This window comes from Martes martes, assembly GCF_963455335.1.
Source record: "Martes martes genome assembly, chromosome: 7".
Classification (NCBI taxonomy): Eukaryota; Metazoa; Chordata; class Mammalia; order Carnivora; family Mustelidae; genus Martes; species Martes martes.
The window spans coordinates 18,128,207-18,149,662 of NC_137894.1; the positions used below are offsets into that span (position 1 = coordinate 18,128,207).

The following is a 21,456-nucleotide window of genomic DNA, read 5'->3' on the forward strand; positions in this document are numbered from 1 at the left end:
CAAGGCTTAAAATCCATAATACCCTTAAAAATCAATGAAAAAGGAAAAACAAACAAAAAAACAAGCACTCTAAGTGGTGGGGCAGTGGGTAACTCAGAGAAGAGAAACACCAAATGTCCAACAAGCTTGACCTGGCTCATTGGTCATCAGGGAAACGCAAATTCCAGTGAAAGTCAGAGTCTTTGTCTGTCAGAGGGTAAAAATCAGAATCTGGTCTGAGGCCGTGGGAAACCAACAGACACTCCCCCATGGCAGTCCCCAGGCACAGGGCCGCATCGTAGTATCGATCCCACATTTGACTCAGAAATTCCGTTTCAAAGCCACTAGTCAGAGAGAGGGCTTCTCGTGAGCCCTCAAGGACATGTCTTCCCGTATACTGTGTCCATTCTGTACGGGGCGTTACAGCCATTACAGTAAGGAAGACTGTTTGCTGTCTGAGTTTGAAGCACACAAAAAAGTAAACCGTGGGAAAGTGGCTACAGAATGATCCCACGAGGAAAAGTGTGTGCGGAGAGAAATCCGTAAGGATACCCAAGAAGTTCTTCTTGTGTCCACGTCTGTGCAGGTCCTGGGGCATAGGGGAGAAGGGAGATGAAAACTTTCTCCCTTTGCCCTGACACACATCTCTGTGTGGAATTATATGTCATATTCTTCTGTCCTTGAGAAAGAAACGAATAAATGCTTCCCAAGCACTAAGTGTCCCCCCCCGCCCCACCATCTCCCCACAAATTTAGTCCAGCCAGGAGCCCAAGCTGTCTTCTCCCCCAATAGCAGACTCGTCCCTTCTCCTGCCCATGCCCGGCTTCTCTGCAGAGACACCCGAACCCTCTCTAGGTGCCTTTAGGGCTGCCGCATGGGTCCAGTGGGGGTGGTTTTCTCACTGGGTAGCCAAACTCAGGGACAAGAACGTGGCCTCTGCCCATGGCCTTGCTCAACTGTCAGGCATCTCCGGAAGGGGGACGGGGGTGCTTTCCCACCCAAGGTCCCCCTGCTGCACCCAGCCACGAAAGCCCACCTCAACCCCACAGGGAGTCACCAGTCCCTGGTGTTATTTCTGTTGCTCTCTGGGGACAATCCCTGTCACCATGGGACTATTCCAAACGTCATGCACTCCATCACCTATGAGCTGGCCAATATTTAAAATGTACTCACACCTTAGTTTTGGGGGAACAGCCTCAGGCCAAGGGCCCAGCCCGGCCTCTTGCTGGCTGTCTGGCTCTAAGCGTCTGTGTGCGGCTCGGTCTCCTGAGAGTCTATGGGGCCCGCCGTATGATGGTCCGGGCCTCGACTCTGGCAGTGTGTGCAGTGATAGAAGAGACCCTCTGGGTACATGAAGGAGGTCGGTGAGGGGTCCTGTTCCTGCCCCATGTACCGGTTCTCTCCTTTCCCCCTGGGGAAGCCTCGGTCTTGAGTCTGTTGCCAGAGAATTGGCTCTTTCTCCTCCTGAAGGTCAGCTTCCCTATTACCATAAATTTGGAGGTTCCTGCAGATTATACCAAAGAGCCCCCGCGGAACCCCGTCCTCCACGAGCGAGCACTGGAACAGCTGCCCCTTGGTCCCCTCGAGCCCTTTTCCAGACGAGCTGGACCGGCCTGCTTCCAGGAGCCGGCTGTGCCACCAGCCAGCTGTGTGGCTGTGGGCGTATCGCGGGGCCTTCCAGAGGCTCCCGTTCCGTCCACCCCTGTAAGTGGAGCGGCTCGGACCAAGTGATGTCAAGGTCTGATCCGTGAGGAGTTGCAGGGAGAGGCCGGGGGTTGGGGAGGCAGCCTTAGAGGCCTAAGGCCCCTGGGCAGAGAGGCCGGAGACCCATAGATTTATCTAGAACATCCAGGCCAGGTCTGGCCCCAGCCGAGGTATCATCTGGTCTGTTTTTCATCCTGAAGGTTGGAAAGCTGGTTAAAGAAGCCGCCTCTCGGAGCAATCTGAAGAGAGTGACCCTGGAGCTTGGGGGGAAGAACCCCTGTATCGTGTGCGCAGATGCCGACCGTGAGTGTCTCCCCTTCCGGACGTTGCTGGGGCTTAGACCTTAAATCTCTCCCTGCTTCCTTGTGCAAGCTCAGAACCAGCTGAGAAAGAGATACACGTATACACACAAAATGGCAATGTTTATCCACCTTGGGTTGTCCTGTCCTAAGCAGGCAGATGAGATAAAAACACCAGCTTTATTGCTCATGGAAAGCTGCCTTGGGGAAATACGTGTCCTGTGTGGGGGCCAAGGGGCTGCTTGTTTCTGCCCTTCAGGATTATGTTTGTGTTCCCTGTCCCTGCAGAGTTGGGGCCATAAGGAGCTGATCCAGATCCTTCTCCAGACTCCCCTGCGCAGGGAGAAGGCCAGGAGAGGGAGGAGCTGGGCAGGTGCTCCCCACTCACAGGCATGAATCACCCCCCACCCCTCTCCGAAACTTGAGATGTTTCTTCCTTCTTTGTCTCAGGCCTGACAAACGAGAGGACAGTGGCAGAGGACCCTTAAAAATGTCCCCCTAGTCTGTCTGTCTGTCTGTCTGTCTCTCTCCACCACCTCTTCTCTGGGCAAGCATCCCCGCCCAGCGGCTTGGGGGCGGTGTGTCTTGCTAGAGGTTCCTGAGATGATATGAAACTGTATGCTATTCTTGGCTGCCATGTCCAGGGGAAGGAAGGGCCACGTTGGGCATTCATTCTCCTGCTGACAGGGTCAGCTGCCAAAAGGTGTGCCTTCCCAGGTACCCTGAAGCACCTTCTAGAAAAGCCTTCCTCACCTCCCCCTTGGTGCCAGAAATTCCTTTTATGGAGAACAAATCTTTACATTCCACTCTCAGATAAGATGGGTGCTGCAAATATCCCTGAGAAAAAGGACCCTAGTACAATTTCTTGCTAAAGTGTAAAGGACTGATAGCACTTCCTCTCCTTGAAGCTGGCTTTCTGTGGGAGAGCGAGTGGCCCGGGTGAGGCAGCAAGCTTCAGGGAAGGAGAAGGAAGCTGGGCATGAGGACAGATGGCTCCTTTGTCGCCTGGGCTGGTGCTCCCTTGTAGAAGCCTTGGTGGTGTTGGTACTGGTTTCTGGAACCACACAGAGCCGTTCTGGCTGTTGCCACATCTGGGGTCCCAAACTCCAGTCCTGAAGAGCCAGGACCCTTGTTTCGCATCCTTGTGCCACCATATCTGGGCACCCAGTCTCCACCTCAGCTCCTCTTCTTCCTTTGGCACTGAAGAACACTGCAGCTAAAACACAAACTCCCTCCTGTTTGGGGGTTGGTTTTATAAGGCTCATGAACGCCCTGCAGAGCCGTCTCCTGCTCCTCATCTGGGCAGTGCCCGTCTGCAAAATCCAATCCTGACATAACTAGCATCCACACACGATGTCAATGGTAACGTGCCCCCACCCCCTACCCACCACGGCAGCCACCATTCATGGCTCCCATCAGGGCCCAGGAAACGAATTCGTTCTTTTGGAGAAGGGGCAGATTGAAATTGACACAGAGAAGGGGGCGGAGCAGGGCAGGCAAGATCCTTGGGAAGCTACCTGCTCCTACAGGGACTTTCTATGGAAGATTCAGCTCGAAAGCAATGTCTCGGTTCTCAGAGCTGAGGGCAGCATTCCCCAGAGCTGCTCCAGAGCGGTGCCGGGGCATCTGGATAGCCTGCCCGTGCCCTGCAGGGGCCATGTGTTTGCCCAGTGCAAAGTGTGCAAAGTGTGCCCAGTGCATTTCCTAAGCAGCAGCGTGCATTTGGAGGGGGGCGGGGGGACGCAGAAAACCCAGCTCACTGTGGAGCGCTGGAGACCACACTGTGAGCTGTGAGCGATACCCCACTGAGCATTCTTCTCCCTGAAGCACGGCCTCGAAGGTTTTCCTTACTAAGCACCCTTCTGGTTTTAACCCGATGCCCGCTCTCGAGTTCAGATACAGACCTCCTCAGGCAGAATCAGTGCTCTCTTTTTAACCCGTATCTGTCCTACATGGAGTTAACGTTACTAAGCCTTAATAAGCAAAAGAAGCTGACTTCCTAGGACTTGGTAGTGAAGGAAACTCAAGGTGGACTAGCTCTCACCCGTCGGCCTGCATCAGTACTTACTTCCGGAAGACTATTCTGGAACTCTCTAGAATGCAGGTCCTCCAGAAAGGGGGAGGGGTGGAGGTCCGGGAGCAGGTGAACCCGGGAGTGCAAACTCTCTGTGGTCCTTAGAGTAAGGAAGTCCTGCGCTAAGGGACTGATTTCCCCCAACACTGGGGTGCACCCAGAAAATCCTTGTTCCCATCCTCTCTGTTGGGAAATGCCGGGAATAAAATTAATTTCTGCAACGCGGCCGTTCCGGGGCCTGTTTTCTGGTGCGGGCAATTAGCATTGCAGCTGTCACCCGTCCTGCCCTAATGACTTAATCGCTTCCTCCTGCCCCCGCCACCCCTTCCATCCAGTGGACTTGGCAGTGGAGTGCGCCCATCAGGGAGTTTTCTTCAACCAAGGTCAGTGCTGCACGGCCGCCTCCAGGGTGTTCGTGGAGGAGCAGATCTACGCCGAGTTTGTCAGGCGGAGTGTGGAGCACGCCAAGAAGCGTCCGGTGGGAGACCCCTTCGACGTCAGAACGGAACAGGGGCCACAGGTAACCCACTGATGTGGCAGAACCCGCAGTGTGCCTCTGGGGGCTGAACCAGACGGCCCCTCTGGCCCTTGGCCCCCTACAGCTCTAGTGCTTTTCCATTGATTCCCGGGTCCCTCCCAAACAGAAGGGAGGCTGCCTCGCCTTCCACTTGCTTTCGTTTTGACGCCATCCCATCGGGTCTCCGTGGGCTTATAAAGCGGGAGTGGACACACAGAGGTTTTGCTCTTTGCAGCTGATAATGCCAAGCTCAGGGCCCCGGCAAGGAGGGAGGCATTCCCAGTTCATATGGTGCCATGCCTGCGCCCTCCAGCCAAGAGGACCGTCCAGTCTCTAAGCCACCAGGATTCCCAGAAGAGAGACTCGGGCAGAGGCTGTGTTACCTGGCTGGTCTCCCTGCAGAAGAGGGATTGTAACCATGGCCGAAAGGCAGCCAAGTACAGGCAGAGGCCAAGTACCTAGAGCCCACAGTCTGAGCCTCCAGGCCCTCCCTGGAGCTCTCGTGCACTGTAAGACAAGGTCACTGTCAGAAACCAAAGAATCCCAGTGGAGAGGGAGTGCAGAAGGCTCAGGGAACAGGGCTGCGTCTCTGGGCAGGAGGAGCACGTCTCTGGAGGCCCAGTTTTCTAAACTAACGACAGGATGAAAATGATCATAACCGCGAGGTTTAATAACCTCTTTAAAAGGGCACATCGTGTATCGCTTTCTTACTAATTATGCAGTACAGCAGATGGATAAATATTTAAAAGAGGGCAGCCTGACCATCCATGCATTATTGAAATAGAGCTCGACAGCAACCCACTTTGCTGGGAGCCAAAGTCCTGCCCCAGCCACGAAGTTGCAAATCACGTGTCCAGACTCTGTACTTGTGTCTGTCTCGGGAGCTCACTGCTTCCGCACTGCACTGGCACCGCATGTTTACATGGGAAGCCACACAAGTTTGGCTCTGTGACTCTGTGGAAGTCCCAAGCTCCTGCCAAACCTCACTTTCCTCATCTGGAAAATGGAAGTAATGGATGAATATTGTGAATATTTCAAGGTACCTAATAAGTCTTTATTTTTTAAAGGTGGAGGCGAGGGGAACATTCAATGACAGGCTCCCAGATCCAGGTGGCAAAAGAAGTGCATGACTTTAGGCCATGTCTATCAGGTCTTGCTTGACCATCCCGTGGGGATGCCCTGGCCGGGGAAGGGGGAGGACCATGTGGAAAAAGGTGCATTTCTGGCCACCGTGCCCATCCTTGCCTTGCCCCAGCCCACATGCACGGCGGCTCCAATGCCACGTGATCCTGGTGGAGAGAAGCATCCCAGTTGTGGCCAAAACTTTCCACCCTGCCAGACCTCAACTCCAAACCCAGTGGCCAGTGACACGAAGTTGTCTAGTGACCTCGGTTGGATTTCAGGTCTGAATGCAAACATGGCCACAAGCCATTATCAAATCCACCGTGATTGTAAAGCTAATCCAGACTCCGTGGGAAATATGTGAGCTGATCCCATACTAAGGAAAACCTTTCACCCCATCATTATTCATAAGTCTCTTTCCAAGGTTCCAGGCTTGACTTTTGAAGCCAGATACAGAAATCTCTTCCAAGAGAGCAGACTCAAGCAGAATGGGTGTTGATTTCGTCGGTGCTTTTGATGCTGCTGCTAAACGTCCTTCTGAAAGCTCACTTAAGCCGCCTAACCTCAGCATATTATTTTAGGACGATGTTGGATTTTTTTCTCCCAAAGTGCTTTTTCATCTACGGTAATAAGATTTTTACTCAGAGAGGATTTACAGCTGTCCAAATAGTCCTGTCTGTCTCCTGCCTATTAAACAGCTAGCTGACCTAGATCAGTGTCCACTGCAGACAGCCAGCCAAATGCTCCAGAATCTTTCAGGTTTATTTGGCAACTGAGCAACGAAGCGCATAAACATTGCACAAGACACCTGGTGGGGGCGGATCCGGTGCCCTCTCCAGCAGAGCCAAGTGTAGTTCCAACCTGTCCTTTGGGGTCTGCCTGACTCTGTCCCTGGTGTTGTGCCCAGCCACGTCCTTTACTTCTGGAAGGTTCTCCTTCCAGCACAGGAATGCACCAGCTGACATTTCTTGGGGGATTGTTAGATTGAGACAATGTGTTCACATGGACTCATCAGGAAGAATGGAGTCTGGATATGCAGGCTTTCCACAGGGACCCAGCACTGCCCCCAGGACAGACAGACAGAAAATGGTCACAGCCATTCAGGACCTGTATTTGGTGAAGCCCTTCAAACCCTCCTGGCCTCTGGGGAGGAGGAAAGGGTATCTTGGAACTTTTAACCCCAAACTTGGTTCACCCAAGAGAAGTAGAGAGAACCTTGAGATACTACTGGAATCATTGGAGTTGTTTGAATTACTTGCTGAGGTGGGAGTACATTCCCAGGGGTTAAAACCTAGAACACATAGAGAGGTCAGTGGAGAAAAGGCTTTCTTCCATCACGCCCTCTTCATTCATAGGCCTGGTTCTTAACCTTCCCTCTATGGGTATCCTACAGTCTTAGTTTCTCATGTATCCCTCCAGAACTTCTTTATGGATACAGAAGCAAATATGAATATGTATTCTCATTTCCCCTGTTTTTTACCCAAAAGATAACTGTGATATCTATCCTGTTTTTCACCTTGGTTTTTGTGTCCTTGTAAGAAACTTGGAAGGGCTTTCTATACTAGGCTGGGGGGTGGGGGTACGGGGTAAGGTGGTCAACCTTCCTTCTCCCTTCTCCTCTGCACCATGGATGGGCAATTCCAGTCACTGTCACCCTCCTCCATCATGCCCTGTAAGAAGGGGGCGGGGCTTCCAGATAACCTACATGACACTCAGCTAGACTGGAAGTTTAAATAAGCAAAGAAGACTTTTTTTTAATCATAAGCATATCCCAAATAAGGAAAGACTTCTTTCGCATAAGCATATCCCAATCATGACTTGGGAAATGCTTATGCTAAAAAAAAAGTCTTTCATTGGCTTTCAAAAACGCAAATTTAACTGGGTGCCCAGTAATTTTATTTGCGAAATCTGGCAACTCTTGCAGGATGCAAGAAGTTGGGAGAGCAAAGAATGTGACCATTTCAGATCTCGTCCCATTCACAGCTTTGCTTAATAGCTTGGAAGGGGTCGGTGGTAGGATAGACGGTACACGGGAAAGGATGAGGAGAGCCTATCTCCCCATCTCTCCCCTGCTCCAAAAAGCCTAGACTTGTGCATCAGAGGAATATTCGCAGACAAGGCACATCTGTCCCGTGAATTATGACTTGGCAAGAACACTTAGGGGTGGGACAGCTGATCATGTGAATGGCCGTTGGACCCATAAGAGGGCAGCCGCCGCCCGAAAGGAATTCAAGCCATACCTCTCCTTGTGTTTTGCAGATAGACCAAAAGCAGTTTGACAAAATCCTCGATCTGATTGAGAGTGGGAAGAAGGAGGGAGCCAAGCTGGAATGTGGGGGTTCAGCCATGGAAGACAGGGGGCTCTTCATCAAACCCACCGTCTTCTCAGAAGTTACGGACACCATGCGCATTGCCAAAGAGGAGGTACTGGAGGTGGCAGGAAAAGCTTCATCTCGAGGGGACTCTTGTCGGTTGGGAGGGCGAGAGGAGGGGGTCTTACAAACAGAAGTCTTCTCTAGGGCTCAGGGACCCCGGAAGTCATTATGAGGGGAGCGTTTTCCTTTCTGCCGTGGCCTTCTTCCTCTCTTTTGGTTTCTGAGGGAAGCCATCTTGCCTACCTGCCTTTGGGAACCCCAAGCACTGTATAGCAGCTGTAGAGTTTGTCCTAAACCCCCCATTTTCACGTGTTTCTGGGGAGCCACAGTCCCTCTTCTTTCTTCTAGCACGTCCTCGGGTTAGCTCGTGGTGGAGGGTTCTTGCCTCCTGTGGGTTATACCAGTGGATTCACAGCCCAAAGCTGCCTTCAGCCCCGCTAGACTGAACTAAAATGAAAAGTGTGTTCATTCAAAGAACTCATCGGGGCTGGAATTCTCTTTGAAGTTTTCCATCACGAGCATCCTTGGAAATGGTGGAAATTGAGGAGACCTCCCCCAAATAAAAGTGGGATTCTAACTTGGTTTTTCAATCTCACCGTGAATCTGGATGGACCCTGGTTCCCACCTAGGGTCCCGGGGGTTGGACCCTGGGCTGTGTGGTCTTTTGGGACGAGAGAGAAAGTGAATCACCGCTGAGCGCTTCCTGTGTGGGTATTTTATAGACTTTCTCCTGGAGGTTTTTATGGGATTTTTATTTTTATTTTACATTGCGAGGAACAGTGTCTTCCTCCGTCCCCTGGGAGTTATTAGGGAGACATTTTATGGTGCCTTCGTTGATGGAAAACGTACCACCAAGAGGCCGGGGCACACAGTCCTACAGCTGTGCCCTACAACCCCCTCAGCAATAACTTTCCACGAAAAACTCGTTAAGTTTTGTCTTGTGGGCAGGGCAGCAGGCTGGGGCTTCTCAGAAGCCCGGATGACAATAAGAGAGAGAAGCCTGGAACATGCATTCGGTTGGTATCTTAAGTTCGGCTTAGTCGTAATCCTTCCCTTCAGATGTCAACCGTCCAGTAGCTCAAAAGATCTTCGCAGGTTCTTTGCTCTCCAGTCCTCGTTCCTCACACGTGTGAGCGCTCTGGATGAAATGAAGGCCATGCTTGCTCAGAACGGACGCCCTTCGTCCGGACGCCCCTCTCACCGCCGTTCTTGCAATTCCGCATAGATATTTGGACCGGTGCAGCCAATCCTGAAGTTCAAAAATATCGAAGAAGTGATAAAAAGGGCCAACAGCCTTGAATACGGACTCACGGCAGCTGTGTTCACAAAAAACCTCGACAAAGCACTGAAGCTGGCTTCCGCCTTGGAGTCTGGAACCGTCTGGTGAGTAGGAGATGCGTGCGTTTCCGCTCTCCGGAGTGGCTGGCTGGCTCGCTTCACCGCCCTTCTACGGATAGACAGCTTCTAGTCACATGTTCTGGGCCAAGCACTGTCTTAGAGCGTTGGTCCATCCTCATGACCACGTCTGAGACGGACATCATCATTGTCCCTGTTTAACAGAGGAGGAAATGGAGGCACAGAGAGAGGCTGGGTGATTTGCCTAGGGTCACACAGCTGGTACAGAGCCCAGAGCTGGCCAGCCAGCCCCGCTGCCCCTGTTGCTGACCGCCGTGTTGTGCTGCCCCTCGCACTCCACTCCCTCCACCTTTATTTTTTATTCTGACTCTAAAAGCAGTGCATGGTCTTGTCCGAAGTGTGAACAAAAGTCCCTGCTTCCCCAGTCATCTTGCCAATGACATTATCCTCACTGGAAAGATGATAATGCTTTGGGGCTCAGAGAGGCTAAGTTACAAGCCCAGAATCCTTATAAGCCAAGAAGCAGGAGAGCTTTGAGGTCAGGTCTGGCCTATTTCAAAGGTAAATCTTATTCCCTGATGCCGCAGTTTCCCTCTTCCTTCTTCTCGCCTTGACATTCCCTTCCTATCTCGGCGAAAAGATTTATGCTTAGGAATATTCAGATTTTAGGCATGCCTGGGTGGCTCAGCCGGTTAAGCACCTGCCTTCAGCTCAGGTCATGATCCCAGGGTCGCAGAATCGAGTCCCACATCAGGATCCCTGCTCAGTGGGAAGCCTGCTTCTCCCTCTCCCTCTGCCTGCTGCTCTCCCCTGCTTGTGCTCTCTTTCTATCTCTCTCTGTCAAATAAATAAATTAAAATTTAAAAAAATTTTTTTAAAGATTTTATTTATTTATTTGACACAGAGAGAGAGGTCACAGTAGGCAGAGCAGCAGACAGAGATAGAGGGGGAAGCAGACTCCCCACTGAGCAGGCCCATGTGGGGCTCGATCCCAGGACCCTGAGATCATGACCTGAGCCATAGGCAGAGGCTTAACCCACTGAGCCACCCAGGCGCCCCAAAATTTTAAAAAAATTTTAAGGAATATTTAAATTTTAGCTTCTGGTGGGAAGAGTGAGAAGGCAGAAGTTGAACACCCACTGTTGTCATTACTAAAACTTTGACAGAAAGTCACCCTTTAGGCAATGGTCTGTTTCATGCCCCTGAGAGCTGGGACACCCATGACCCTGGTCAGTCTTCCCCAGGTAATCGTGAGCATCTTTCGTTCTTCCTCTAGGATCAACTGCTATAATGCCATCTACGCACAGGCTCCATTTGGTGGCTTTAAAATGTCAGGAAATGGCAGAGAACTGTAAGTATTTGCTATCACACACCTGCCGGCAGGTGAACAAAACACACCCTAGATTGGTGGTGAGAAGGAGTGCGGGCAGGTGCTCTAGTCTACTGGCCTTGCCCTGTGCCCCACTGTGTCAGCCATGTCAGGACGGCTGGTGCCCCCTTCCCTCCGGGGCTGCAATGGGTCTCTCTCACCGTCTGTTTCCCTCCTGCCTTCTCGCTTCTGCCGTCCTCCACCTCATCCTCATCCCCCGATCCTTCGGGCCCCAGGACCAACCTCTGGCCTCGGCTTCCATGTCCTCCCCGGCACCTACCACAGATGGAGATGCCAGTAGACTTGGCTCAGGCTCCCCACACGAGGACAGGGGCAGAACTGGAAAAGGGCCCTTTTTGCCAGACTTGCACAAACCCCAGCCCTCAGCAAGGAAGACAGGCTCTCTCCCAGGCTCCGCGGGCAGACTCGGGGTACCCTGACTCCTTCTCCGTGCCTCTCTGGGAGACATACTGCGGTGCCCTTCGTGGCTCCCTCAAATCCATCACCTGCTCCCAAAGGGCTGCTTTCCATCTTGCCCGCTGGGAAGAGGCACTCCGTGGGCAGAGAGTCAGGGACAGGCTTTCTTGTGTCTGGCCCAAGATAAAAGGTCCAAGCACGGAGCCGGACAGAGCGTTCCAGGAGTGGACACACTGTCGTTTCCAGCTGGACAAGGCCTTCTCTCCCACGTCCTTCTTGGTGGTTTTTATTAGCCTTTGTGGACAAACAGCTTTTGGGATCCATCTTCCCAGGGGGACCATCTGTGACAACAGGCAGGGCTGCTCCTAGAACATTTCAGAGGGCTCCGCGCTCTTACTCTTTGTTAAACAGTTTGTGTTATTTATATACAAATGCATTACCTCGTACTTGTTTGTAGATCTTCCAGTGGGAGAACTCAGATGCTTCCCCTCGGCGTGGGCCTTCATGGGGCCCTTGGGCAGCTCCCCTTTCAGATTCTTCCTAAAGACGTTATGAGAGAACGGGGCTGGCTTCCCTCCCTGAACAAATGCTTTCGACCCGTCTCCATGGAACTGGGGTCCCTCCCCCCCCATCTTGGTCTTTCTTTCTGATCCATTCCTGAGTCGTGGCAAATATGCCAGAAACATCCAAACATCTGAGGAAAACATGTCCACTGGTGTCCCTCTCATGCCTATGACTCTTTTCCCCTTCAGGGAACCTCGGTAAACTCTCGGCCGTGAGAACCCTTTGTAGAAATCATGTTTCGTCCCACATGGCTTGTCTGTGTTCTGTTCTGTGTGCCTCGGCTTCAGTTTCTTTCCACACCCTCCTGCTTGAGAGAGGCATGGGGCCTGGGCTGGGGTTACCTGGGTCCCTGTCAGGGCCCGCCGCCAGCCGCAGTACGGGTGACCGCTGGCCGGTGCTGAGCACAGACCGTGCAGGCTCTGTATGAGCACTTTTTCATGTGTGCGTTCACGCCATGCTCACGGCAGTCCACAAGATGGTGTGTCTTTGTTCTGCTTGCCATGCCAGAGTACTGTGTAGACGGGGTGGCTTAAACAGGAGACACTGATTGCTCACCATTCTGGAAGCTGGAAGCCTGAGATCCAAGGGCCAGCAGATCTGGGGTCTGGTGAGGGCTCCCCTCCTAGTTGATAGAAGGGTGTCTTCTCACTATGTCCTCACATGGTTGGGGGGGGTGGTGAGGGAGCTCTCGGGGGTCTCTTTTATAAGGACATTTACCCTATTCATGAGGGCTTCCAACTCTCCTAACCTAACCACTTCCCAAAGACCCCACCTCCTAATACCTTCCCATTGGGAGTTGGGGCTTCAGCGTAGGAATTTTAGGCGGACACAAACATCGGGTCCATTGTAGATGCCTGCTACTACCACTAACTACCCATGTTTCAGGGTACTACCCCAGGGATGCCAGGGAGGTACCCTGCCTTTCCCAGGTCACACTGCCAATAAGGGACAGAGGCGGGGTTGAGCCCTTGGGCCCACCACACCACAACGCCTTGCCCAGCAGGGGTGTCACCTCTGTAAGCCACATGGACTGAAGCCAGACAGGGCATACGTGGTCATTTGTCTCCTCTGATCAGTTCCCTTCAACCAGTCAGGTCATGACCGATGGGGAGGGGACCCATGACCCCACACAGTCCTCCCCCCAGAGGCCAGATGCGGCTTCCTGCTGTGGCAAGAATTTGGGGCCCCAAGCAGATGACCTTGGATGTCGAAGCTGCAGGAAGGGTGTGTGGGGCCCTCCTGACTTCTAGTGTGTACTAACTCACACCGACTCTGGCTTATGGCTTTCCTCACCTGTGTCATTTGTGTCTCCACCCCCCTCCAACCCCTGGTTTTAACGGGCTTTCGGGGCCTCAGCACCCCTGTCTGGCTCAGGGCGCAGAGCGCAGCGCGGCTCTCCTCCCGCCGCAGCCGGGACTTTTTTCCATGTGTTTTTTTTGACCCCTGGCATATATTTTTTCAAGGCTTTTGATAAAGCACTTTAACGTAATTCACAAGGGGCCTGGAAACTGACTTGAAAACCAATTTCCATTTGCACTGGTCTCTGATTAATGTCTTCATGTCCCATCCAGTTCTCCTTTTGTGTGCTGGAGCACGGGGAGGGGGATTCCGTGGTTTTCCCCAGCCCCGGCCGCCTGGACCCGGCTGGCTCTCTGCCGCCCACCCACAGGCCCCTCCGGGGATCTGGTCCTGTGCGTGTCTTGGGAGGAAGCCTCCAAGTCCTCTTCCTCCTGGGCACTTTCCTTGGTGGTTTTGCAATCACAGCAACAACAAGCAACAAAAATCCACACAGTCGAGACGGGTGAAAAGCTAGGCCTCCCTCCGCGGATCCTCGATCCCATTTCTTAGAGATAAGCACGGTCCCATCACTCATTTTTCCCCCATTTGTTTACTTAGCCAATATTTAATGAGCACCTTTGGGGCACGTGCTGGGTTCTGAGCCCAGAGCCGCGATCACACCTTCCCCTGCCAACATTCTGGTGGGGTCCAAGAGGAGAAGGGCCGGGCTCATAGATGGCCTCGAGCGCCAAGACCGTCATGACTGGGCAAGAAACCCATTAGGAGACACCACAGGGGGTCCAGAACTTGAACTTTGGCAGGGATTGCAGGAATAGGAAGAATAAGGTGATTGGTGTACTTCATCTTACAGGAATGGTTTAAGATTAGACTTGATTAATCGGCTAAATAATTGAACGGGCTTTCTTCATTTGGTTTATTACTAAATCATTAACGACTTTGCATTTTTAACAACGCAATACTAGATGCTCACTTTTAGAATTTACTTGTGCATTTTCTTGGCAGTGCATTCTTTTCTGTTTTCTTTTCTTTTTTTTTTAAAGATTTTATTTATTTATTTGACAGAGAGATCACGAGTAGGCAGAGAGGCAGGCAGAGAGAAAGAGAGGAAGAAGCAGCCTCCCTGCTGAGCAGAGAGTCCAATGCGGGTTTCTATCCCAGGACCCTGAGATCATGACCTGAGCCATAGGCAGAGGCTTTAATCCACTGAGCCATCCAGGTGCCCCATTTTTTCTGTCTTCAAATGAAATGGGAGCAAACTATTTTGGGGGCTTGAGAATGGGCTTTGGATATTCCTCCATTCTTTTTATTAAGGGTCTCCTGTGATGGACTTTTGTGTTCTATCCAAGGACTTTTCCTATTACGAACCATTCTGGCATAAATCTGTATGCACTTGTGGGAGATAATTTTCAGAATAAATTTCTAAAATTGGGTAATCTGCTCCATGAAAAATGAGCTCCTGGTCTTTTAGTTTGTGCGTCTTTAATTGCAAGGGCGTTGAGCATGTTTTTCACACTTACTAGTAATCTGTATTTGTTTTTCTGTGAACTGACTGTTCATGTCCTTTGTTGATTTTTCCATTTGTTTCTGGGCTTTTTAAATCGGGTTTTAAGAGCTCTTTGTATATGAAGGAAAATGACTCTGTTTCCCACACAGGGTTGTGATCGTAATTTTTTTCTAGCTTGTCGTTTGTTTGGGGGGGGTTTTTGAAATGGATTTTCCACTCTGCAAAAATTGAATTCAGCCTTCTGCGTATGGCTTTTATATTTTGTGTTATGTTTGAAAAAGATTACAAAATACTTCACTCATTCTCACGGGTTCTTGAACTATTTGTTTCAGGGAACTACCAAAAAAAAAAAAATCTCAATGACCTATTAATTAAGAAATAATAATACTTTCTACCCTTTATTTATTTAAAAAAAATTTTTTTTAAGATTTATTTATTTGACAGAGACCCAGGAAGAGAGGGAACACAAGCAGGGGGAGCGGGAGGGGGAGAAGCAGGCTTCCTACCAAGCAAGGAGCCTAATGCAGGGCTCCATAATAAATCATCTCCAAACATGATAAGGTCAAGGAGGCAATGGTATGCCCATTTTAAAGATAATGAATTGGAGGCTTAGGGACGCCTAGGTATCTGCCTGCGTGGGTCTAAGCCAGTAGTTCTCTAGCTTGAGCGGTATCAGAATCTCCTGGCTTGTTAGAGATTTCTGGGCCCCACTTCAGTAGGTGTCTTAGTTTTCTATTGTCGCTACAATAAATTATCACAAAATTTGTGGTTTAAACAACCTAAATGTACTATTTTATACAGTTTTGTAGGCTAGAAATCAGACAGTCTCACTGAGCTGAAATCAAGGCATGCATGGGGCTGCATTTCTTTCTGGGGACTCCAGGCAGAGAATATGTTTCCTTGTCCCTTGTCTTTTTCAGCTTCTAGAGGCTCCCCAGTTTCCTTGGCTGGCGGCCCCCATCCCCTGTGCTCAAAGGCAACACTGTTGCAGCCCACTAAAACCTGCTCCTGCAGTCTAATTTCCCTCCAACTATCTTCTGCCTCCCTCGTATCCTCTTAAGGATCCTGGTGATTACATCGGGCCCATCCAGATAATCCAGAATAACCTTGTATTTTATTTTTTTATTTTTAAGATTTTATTTATTCATTTGACAGACACAGATCACGAGTAGGCAGAGGCAGGCAGAGAGAGAGGAAGGGAAGCAGGCTCCCCGCTGAGCAGAGAGCCAGATGCGGGGCTCGATCCCAGGACTCTGGGATCACGACCCCAGCCGAAGGCAGAGGCTTTAACCCACTGAGCCACCCAGGCGCCCCTAACCTTGTATTTTAAAGCCAGTTCATTGGCAACCTTAATTGGCAACCAGTTCATTGCAGCCTTAATCCCCTTTCACCCTGTAACCTAACACCAGTTCGAAGGGTTCAGATAGGGTCACCCTGACTCTGGGGCGTTATTCTGTCAACCCCTGGATAAGGGTAGGAGGCCTGGAAATCTGCATTTGGGGCAAGTTCTGAGGTGTCACTGAGGCTCTGAGACCACACTTTGAGAACCACGGATCGAAGGGACGAAATGGGACTCTGCAGACCTTCCAGTGGCCGCCTCAATTTTGAGCTCTTTTCCTCAACAAGGACACATTTTATTTACCTAACAGCAGAGAAAGTGTCAGAGAGGCATTTAAATCTGTCCAAGGCCACATCTCAGTTCTGGGAAGGGGAGCTGCCCTGAGGAAGGTCCATGATACCTGAGAAGGGGCCCCTGGGCTCTGTAAGACGTAGAGAAAGGACACAGAGCAAAGATGTGAACTCGGAGATTGTGGCCCCCTGCGTGTCTAGTCTGTGCTCATATCTGCTCCCCTCACTGCTCTGGGCTGGCCTGACTCCTCCTATAGCTGGATGCCGGCTGTGGGTTCTGAGGTCCACTCTAGGCCCCTCCATGCCCCTCTTGCCCCTCCTCTGGCCACATCCCCCAGTCCCCTCCTTGTCCACCCATGTGGGCCCTCTTCTCACTCTGTACTCCCCACCCAGGGGATCCACCTCCCCCCGCCCATCCCTTTCATTCATTTAAGGCAAATCCTTAGTCTTTCTGAATATTTCCAAAGCATCACACACCAAAAAACCTGATTATTTAAACTGAAGTTATACATTGAGTTACTCAACATACTAATGGTGTGGCAGTCCTGGATATTCCCCTATGAAGTCATCACATTCTGGCCTTTTGCGCCGACTCCAAACCGCCCAGCCGAGTCATTGGCCAACCAAGCGTTAGAACACAGTGGCGACAGAATGGCAAGGTGACATGCCTCTTTTATATTCTCTCTTTTCTGTGATCGCAGTGGTGAGTACGCACTGGCTGAGTACACAGAGGTGAAAACTGTCACCATCAAACTCGATGACAAGAGCCCCTGAAGGAAAGGCGGGCTCCTTCCTCAAGCATCTGACAGCTGAATGTGGCAGATCGAACTTTGCCGAAGAAAAAACTGCGTTTCCCGCCTTCGCGGGGTTCCTTTGCGCTGGAGACTTTAAATCTACTGGATTTGAATGATTTCCACTTTCCTCTCACACTCCGGTTTTAGTGACCAACCCGTTGTATATGTGGAATTGCAGTCCTGCCTGGGGATGGAGCTCGGGGCCCTTTCCATTTTTCCCTTTCAACCAGGTCCCCGGGGGACAGTGAAGGGGCTCAGGGCGTGGCCAACAGGAAGTGGTATTTGACGTCTCCAGCAGTCCCTTAAAAATGTTTGGCTGATTCTGACTCCAGTAAGAACTTGGAAAAACGCCTGGCTTGCTCTGCAAACAGGGCCCTGCACCTGCGGCTTCTTGGGGTTACCTGCCCACGACCCAAGCCCCTCCTACCAGTTAGCGGAAAAGAAACAGAACGAAGTTCAAAACAAACAAACAGGATTGTGAGGATCCAATGGGGGGGGGCGCTTTGGGGAAGCAGGTGCCATGGGAAGGTACTGAAGGTCTTGGGTGTGAAAGGGCGTGGGTTCTTCAAGGACTGCCTCTTGACATTGACCGTGGGACTCCGCTTAAAACGAAAACTGCTTTTGGAATATGACCGAATCAGTGCCCAAAATGCTTATCTAAAACTATGTCATGGGCGACCTTAACCAAGGCACTTTCTTAGGCAGAAAACATCGCTAGTGTCACCTTTGCTGCTGATGACCCAGTGATGACAGCTTAGCAACTGCGTTTTACAAACCAGAGCCATAATTCCCTTTTACAAATTCTGAATTTCTACTACTTGCATTAACGGTTTATGATCCGTCTGTGTAGCTCTCTATGTCTCCAGCTTGGTGATCTATGTTAGATTAGCAAAGCATACACAACTGGAAAGGCTATTGCTTTAATACCACTTGGCTTTTTAAAGTCCTATTTTGATATTAATGACTAATTAACAAATAACACCGGGACTCCGTGGAAGAACTGGGTCCCTCGGTACTAAAGTGGCCTGAGGACTGCACTAACATGTTGTGAATTTTTCTTTTCCTCTTTATATGTGCAAATGCTTGTGCAATCCCAAGTTTTAAAGTGTTCCCCGATTGCTTCTAAAAACACAAAACCAAATGTAATTGCGCTGTTTGGATACTTCCACTGTTACTAATGAGTTACATTTCTGAGGGTGCTTCTATTTTGGAATTAAATTATGTTTGAGAATTAAATTGGGGGGAGGGCAATAAGATGACAAACGTCAAAACCGGTGTATGGATGAAAGAAAGTCCTATATGGAATGGGGTTGTCATTCTTGTCAGAAATAGGCAATATGCAATTCACCTTCTCCGCATCAGTTAACACTTATCACTTAAACTGTCAGCAACTCACTAGGTCAGGGGTTGACTTCGTACACTGAATTTTCAGGATTTTATCTCAAGCAACTATAGACACTAACCTTGTTAGTAATACATTAGAGTGTTCTTATTCTCTCATTGTACAATAATGCCTTTATTATGAAATGCTACATTATTTATAATTGGTATAGTTAATGTATCTTTTTATAGTTGTAAGTAAACAGAGGTGGTATATTCAACCTTCTGTAATATACTGTATTTAGAAATGGAAATCTATATAGTAATAGATTTCACTTCTTTTAAGGTTTACTCCTGTGGTATGGTTTCAGAAAAATCTATTGGCCTGGGAATTCTGACCCCCAACTACCGATTGTGTCCGACAATGCAACAATGATAAAATAAAATCGGATATTTGACAAACATTATGTTTTTTCATTTAAGGACCAAACTCATTTTAATTCTGCGGCAGACCTTTTCTTCAGAGCTAATGTACAAAATGGCTTGTCATAAAGCAGTATCTGTAGCTTAAGATTCAAATTCCATTTGCTCAATCGATCAGGCCTCACATTTTGCCTGAGTGTGAAACCCACTCGTCTGTGTTTGCGGGTTGAGCAGACAGGGAGCTCGGCCTCAAAGGCTCCGCAACTTAGCTGGTGAAGGGTAAGCTGTCACCTAAGCTGCCTGAGTGTCCTTTTACTAATGAGCAGGTGAGTCTGGAAAATGATGGGGATGATAGCACAGGGGTTTAGAGAAAATACTGCATTCTGCTGCTGTCTGCACACGTTTCCATCTTTGTCACGAGGATCTTGGTGTTTGGGTTTAAACCAACCTTGAGTTTCTAACATGCCTCAGTCACCAAGTCATGAGCTGACACTGAGGTTGAATCAAGAGCTTCCCTTGTACTTGGTTAGGTCCATTCAGTTACATCTGTGTATTTGATGTTGATCATCCAAGATCACTTTGGCTACAGAGTGACAAGGTGCCACCTTTTTTTTTTTTTTTTTTGAGATTTTATTTATTTATTTGTCACAGAGAGAGATCACAGTAGGCAAAGAGAGAGGGGGAAGCAGGTTCCCCGCGGAGCAGAGAGCCTGATGTGGGGCTCCATCCCAGGACCCTGAGATCATGACCTGAGCCAAAGGCAGAGGCTTAACACACCGAGCCACCTAGGCGCCCCCCAAGGTGCCACCTTTTAAGAGAACACTTAAGAGAGGCCTGGATCAGATCTCTCTTAATGTATCCACTTACATAGGTATTCATTTATTTAGAAAACTTTCATTTCTCAATCTCAGTGTGAGCAGAACATTCTAGGAAAATGGCCTTTTCCTTTACTGGTTTATTTATTTTTCCTTTTTTGGTTTACTTATTTCTCCTTTACTGGTTTACTCTCTGAAGGGAACCATTCTGGGGACACACACTGGCTGTCATGGGTGTGCATGTGGTGAGGGGTGCACAGGAGGGGGGCACATTTTCTCAAAATGGGCCTTATGGAATGCCGTAGCTTCTCCTGGTAGCGGACAAAGAATTATCACCGTCCTGCCCCTAGCATGTATCTGACTTGAGCCTAAAATGCAGATGATAAGGGATTTTTAAATAAAGTATCCAGAGAAAAATGTCTGAGGAAACGAAGTTCGCAGCTGAAGAAATGACTAAAAGGCTGTGGGGGTGGGACGGCAAGGTAGCAGTCAGCCTCTAGGCCTTCGGTGGCAGAAATGTTAGGTGGAGGAGGCAGCTTCCAGTTGATTACACCTTAGGAGCGGTCATTCCAACTGAGATGCTGAGAACCTGGGTACGCAGAGCAGAAGCTAGAGGACCACGGGTCAGCGTTGGCAGGGAAAGTGGCCAAGAAGGTCTTAACTGACCTGTAATAACCTTCCCGTGCAAACCTGTGACTAACTCATGCCTAATGAATAGAGTTAAATGCGGGGATGTAACCAGCTCAAAACACTCCAGTAGGCTGTTTTGTTACATTGGAGACATTCCCTAGCCTCTATTCCCAAACTCTTGGAAAAGGGAAGCTGAGTTGCCCCAACCACATTGGCCGCTGGAGCTCCGGCGTCCGCCCGGGCACTGGGCGTGCTCTTCCTCCCGGTACCGCTAGATGGCGCGGCCGCGCGTCGTGCAGGCGCCGCGCCGGGATTGCCCCGCTCACTCAGCACAGCGACGCCACGCCCTGCAAATTATTAGGGACTTTTCGGTAGCAATCACACTGCTGCCTGTTGAGTTCTGGCGCTAGGACCGAAGTATTGAGGACAGGATTGAGAACCGCATCCACCCTTTTGCAAGGGCGTTCCGTGGCAGGAGAGCTGGGGGTCCCCTGGGAGCAAAGCAAAGCTGCCCGGGGTGCCCTTGCCAACGGGCCACTGCTCAGAGTGCCCGCGACGTCGTGCGGGGGTCGTGCGGGGGCCCTGCGTCCGCCCGGCCTTTGTGAAATGGCAGTGAGGGTGGTGGGGATTTGCCTCCGTCCTGCCCTAAATCTCGTGTAACGTTACATGAGAAGCGTTTAGGGCGCGGGTCCTGCCAGGCTGCAGAACCATAGAACCATCTCCTTTTTTCTGAGCAGGCTTCTCTTTCTGGGGTTGGCACGTGGAGCCAAATCTGAGGGCTGTCGGCAGCCTGGGCGTGCGTCTCTACGATCCGCCTTCAGAGAGTGGCCTCCCCGGTGTGATGAACATACTTACATTCAGTCGAAGCAAAACAAATTGCCAACATTCCACCCTGTCTTATCTACTAAAACAGCCCACACCATTTGAAATGATTCACCAAATAGTGACATCTTTATGTGTACATCCATAATTAAATAAATTCTTGTGACGGGAGGGGCACAGTTTGCAAAGTACAAAAGCTTTAAAAATATGTATTTTTATACTGCCCTATACGGAATTGGACATAAATGAATATTTGCCTGACTTTTAAGTATTTACTGCGAGTCTACACCTAGTACAAGTCAGACGTTAGTCGTTGGATTTTGCCCCCGAGCAGAGCCAAGGGGACAGTGAACGCTGGGCTGAGCTGAGAACCGACCAATCTTGTCGCTGCGCCTGCCCCTCCAGGAGCCAGCAGGGTACCCAAACCTGGAGGAGACTTCGCGC

At 50.2% G+C, this 21,456-nt stretch overlaps 1 protein-coding gene across 2 annotated transcripts in view; it reads left to right on the forward strand.

The window, feature by feature from the left end:
* ALDH1A3 (aldehyde dehydrogenase 1 family member A3) overlaps positions 1 to 18,788 on the forward strand; it is a 37,033-nt gene extending 18,245 nt beyond the window's left edge. Inside the window, exons 8-14 of one of the 2 annotated variants that reach the window (XM_080808870.1) lie at positions 1,884 to 1,986; positions 4,392 to 4,576; positions 7,955 to 8,119; positions 9,296 to 9,453; positions 10,703 to 10,777; positions 14,138 to 14,291; positions 16,910 to 17,460. In XM_080808870.1, the coding sequence (XP_080664996.1) occupies positions 1,884 to 1,986; positions 4,392 to 4,576; positions 7,955 to 8,119; positions 9,296 to 9,453; positions 10,703 to 10,777; positions 14,138 to 14,249 (798 nt within the window). In that variant the 3' untranslated portion in view covers positions 14,250 to 14,291; positions 16,910 to 17,460. Of the gene's footprint in view, positions 1 to 1,883; positions 1,987 to 4,391; positions 4,577 to 7,954; positions 8,120 to 9,295; positions 9,454 to 10,702; positions 10,778 to 14,137; positions 14,292 to 16,909 lie in introns of both variants that reach the window. The other variant, XM_080808871.1, reaches the window with a different exon arrangement.
* The last annotated feature ends 2,668 nt before the right edge of the window (positions 18,789 to 21,456 follow it).